Source organism: Papaver somniferum, chromosome 7 (assembly GCF_003573695.1).
Source record: "Papaver somniferum cultivar HN1 chromosome 7, ASM357369v1, whole genome shotgun sequence".
Taxonomy (NCBI): domain Eukaryota; kingdom Viridiplantae; phylum Streptophyta; class Magnoliopsida; order Ranunculales; family Papaveraceae; genus Papaver; species Papaver somniferum.
This window is the reverse complement of record NC_039364.1, coordinates 234,407,372-234,411,440: the sequence shown is the minus strand read 5'-3', so window position 1 is coordinate 234,411,440 and position 4,069 is coordinate 234,407,372. Positions and strand designations below refer to the sequence as shown.

The 4,069-nt window shown below is 47.8% G+C and overlaps 1 protein-coding gene across 1 annotated transcript; it reads right to left on the bottom strand.

The window, feature by feature from the left end:
• Positions 1-2,031: 2,031 nt before the first annotated feature.
• On the bottom strand, positions 2,032-2,607 carry LOC113296136. Its single transcript, XM_026544466.1, has one exon. The coding sequence runs from the start codon at positions 2,605-2,607 to the stop codon at positions 2,032-2,034; it is 576 nt and encodes a 191-aa protein (XP_026400251.1).
• Between the last annotated feature and the right edge of the window lie 1,462 nt (positions 2,608-4,069).

Sequence of the window (4,069 nt, the reverse complement as noted above, 5' to 3'; positions counted from 1 at the left end):
CAATATTAGATCTGCCGATATGTTTGTCTCCAGGCTTCAGTTCTTGTGGTGGGTATCATTGCTTCAGTTGGTAGTATCGCTTCGGTTCCATAGGTTAGCATGAAAGGTGATAGCCCTGTTGCTTCCCTTCGAGTGGTTCGATAGGCCCATAAAACATTGTAGAGTTCTTCGCACCAATTACCGTACTCTCCATCTAATTTTTTCTCCATATTATCGGCGATAGTTTTGTTTGTGATCTCGGCCTGCCCATTACTTTGAGGGTATATGGGGGTAGCCTTGATTTTTCTGATGTTGTAGGTGTTAAATAGTAGGTCGATGTTTTCTCCCTGGAGCTATTTTCCGTTGTCCGAGACGATGGTCGCGGGTACTCCGAAACGACATATGATGTGCTCCCAAATAAACCTGAAGACGTCTTTGTCACGGATATGTTTCAATAGTGCCGCCTCCACCCATTTAGTGAAGTAATCCGTCGCTACTATTAAGTATTCTCACTACCCCGATCCCACATGTAATGGCCCCACGATGTCGATCCCCCACTTGGCAAAGTGCCAAGGGCTTACTACCGAGTTTATAGTTACAGATGGCGCATGTATATTCTTACCAAATCGCTGACATTCTTCGCAAGCTCGTGCCATTTGTTTTGCATCATCATTCATGTACGGCCAGAAGTATCCCATCGTTTTCGCTCTCGCTGACAAACTTCGTCCCGAGCTGTGATTTTCGGCTGCCCCATAGTGTAGTTCGTTCAGTATTGTCTGGCCTTCTTCCTTGCTCAAACACCTTAAGAGGGGCCCCAAGTACGATTTTCTGTATAAGATTCCATCTCTTAACTCATAAGAGGCCGATTTGCTTTTGATCTTGTTGATCTCGGGTCCCCCTTGGGTAACTCGCCTGTCTCCAAGTACGAATGAATCGACTTTCTCCAATCTCCGTCTGGATATCTATCGGCCGTATTGATAGACACGTCGATAGATATCTCGGGTGTCTCTGGTATGGACGGGGCGAGGAGTCTCATGACACGAATTCCCTCCACACTTGGGTCTGCGAGCTGGGAGGCGATGTATGCCAGTGCGTCCGAGTGGTGATTGTATTTTCTGCATATGTGGAGGAATTTGATGTTGGGGATCTGGTTGATATAGAATTGGGCGAGCTCCCAGTATTTTTGCAGAATTGGATCGTGAATTGCATATTTGCCCGTGATTTGTCGGATTACCAACTGTGAGTCGCTAGTTAGCCTTATCGTTCGAAAAATTTCCCGCAGGTCTCAGATGTGATTCTTGGCTAGGCGACTTTTTACTAGCATATCGTCGACATAGACCTCAATGGTGTTATGTATTTGGTCCTCAAACATATCGCTCACCAACCTCTGATATGTGACGCCTGCATTCTTCAGCCCAAACGACATCTTGGTGTAGCAGTATAGGGCCCTTGGTGTAAAGAAGGAGGTGTGTTCTTGATCCTCGGGAGCCAGCGGGATCTGGTTATACCCCGCGTATCCGTGCATCAACGTTAGTGCCTCGTACCCCACTATAGATTCCACCAGTTGATCGATATTGGGAGAGGGAAACTGTCCTTCGGACAAGCTTTGTTCAGGTCGCTAAAGTCGATACAGATTCTGAATCCACCGTTTCTTTTTGGTACCACGACCATGTTCGATATCCACTGTGGGTAGTGCGATTTCCTAATTATTCCCGATTCCTTTAACTTCTTTAACTCCTTCTAGACGGCCGCCTGTAACTCTGATGCGAGTCGCCTCATCTTTTGTCGGATTGGCTTGAAGCTTGGGTCGATCCTTAGGTGGTGACAGCATACCTCTGGATCTATACCCTCTATATCGTGCATGCTCCATGCGAATGCGTCCATGTTTTCCTTTAGCACCGCCATGAGCTGGTTCACCTGTTCATCCGATAGTAAGGACCCGATCCTTACCACCCTTGGTTCCTCTTGAGTTCCCAAATTAACCTCTCGAGTAGGTTCCACGGCCGAGAAGTTTGGTCTTGATTCCTTCACCGGCGTCGTCTCCTTTAATTACTATGAAGGCTCGCTTCCTTGTGCTTCGTAAGCCATGACCGCTTGCGAAATAACCTTTTGCAGTTCTTCTGCGACTTTGGATTCTTTAGCCTTTTTCTTCTCTCCCCTTTGTCGTACTCGCCTCTCCTCATTTATATGGGCGTCGGCCTGCATACATTGTCGGGCTGCCTGTGGATCTCCTACGACCTCTGCAATCCCCTTGTAAGTTGGGAACCGTAATCTTTGATGATAGGACGATGCCACTCCTTTGATTCCCGCGATCCATGGTCTTCCGATAATAGCTTCATAGGGCGAGGTGACATCGACCACACAAAATGTAGTTAAAGTATCCAGGTAGCCACCTCTATCCGATACCCTTAGAGTTACTTCGCCCTTCGGGATGGTTACCGTCCCATTAAAACCGTATATACGATATGTTGACGGGACGAGTATATCATCCGACAACTCCATCCTTTTGAACGTCTCGTAGAAAAGTACTTCGACAGAGCTTCCACTATCTACTAGTATCCTTCTTACCCCCCATTCCTCAATTATCAGGGTAATAACCAAAGGATCACTGTGAGCTTGGCCGTTCATCGGGACATCTTGGGCCGAGAAAAGATAGGTCGCACCATCCACGGTTCCATAGGCAAAGCTTTTGCTACACTAAAAATTTCCTTCCCACTATGATCTCTCTTGTGTATTCTAGACACTATTCCGGGATTCAGATTGTACGCTTGAGTGGCGGAATGCGAAATCGTGTTGACAAACTGCGTGGATCTGTCGATCCGAACCTGATGGACTGGTGCATGGGGCGTTGCGGTCGTCTAGGCTGGATGTCGGACGAACTGTCTCAGATAATCGTCTCTGATAAGGTGTTGCACGATGTCTTTCACTTCTCGACAGTTGTTTGTAGAGTGGCCTCGACTGATGATAATGGCAATATTTCGGGTGATCCTTGGTCTCTTCGAACTGTATCCCTCTTGAAGCCGGGTATATGATGTCACTCCTTTTCTCGACTTCATTGAAGATTTCCTCCAGTGGAGCATTCAAAGGGGTGTACGTTCTCGCCTCATGCCTTGGCCTCTTCCCTTTAGCTATCCATTCCTTCTTCCCATTTCCTCGAACGGGCGGACTCGGTCTCTTCTCGGGCCGTCTTTGAGTATCGTCCAATGTTGACTCGGGCGCTGCACTAGATTCTTGCACTCCTCTATATCTTGACTCTTCCTGGATTTCTTCTAGGGCGATGAAATGCTCTTGCATTTTCCTCATTTCTTTCAACGTTTGTGGTTTCTTAGTGAACATAGCTACCCAGATGGGATCCGATATCCCGAGTGCGTTTTCAAACCCGAATATCTGCTGGTCGATGGGTACTTTCCCAATCTATGTACACAAATTTCTCCATCTATCGGTCAATGATCTGAGCAGTTCTCTGAACCGTCAGTCCAAGGTGAATAACCTGTTGACCCTGGGCCGAGGTCTACTGTTGTGCATGTATGTCTCAAGGAAGGATTCGACTAGAGTCTCATAACTGTTGACTGTTCCTGGTGCGAGGTTGTAGAACCATTTCCTTGCCTCGCTTTCCAAGATTGCAGGGAATAATTTGCACATTACCACCTCATGGTTTTTCCATTGTATTAGGGACATTGTGTACATCTTCAAATGCTCGACTGCGTCTCCCGTGCCGTAGAACCTCGATGGGAAGGTGGGGAGCGTGCACTTAGGAGGGAATGCCCTTAGTTCTAGCTCTTGGGTGAAAGGGGTCCTCTAGGCCTCGCTTATAACCTCGACGAGCTTGTCTTCTTCGCCGGTTCCTGACAGCTTCCTTATCTTCTCCTCCAACTCTCTCAGCTTGGCTTCAGTCGCATTATCGGACCTTGTGTTTCTCTGCTTATTGTTCCTCTCACGCCTTTCGTCGTCTGTTGATGATTCCTCGGGTGGTCCGTATCCCCTGACAGGTGGTGTCGTGGGTGGTCCCGATCGATCGTAATTGCTTGGTCCCACTGCAGATGGTGCTAGCCCGATTCGTCCTTGGTGACCCGATGTTCCTCGACTTGAG

What these genes read in the sequence shown, in the direction of transcription:
- LOC113296136 (XM_026544466.1), bottom strand. Translation starts at nt 2,607, where the DNA reads ATGAACGGCCAAGCTCACAGTGATCCTTTGGTTATTACCCTGATAATT.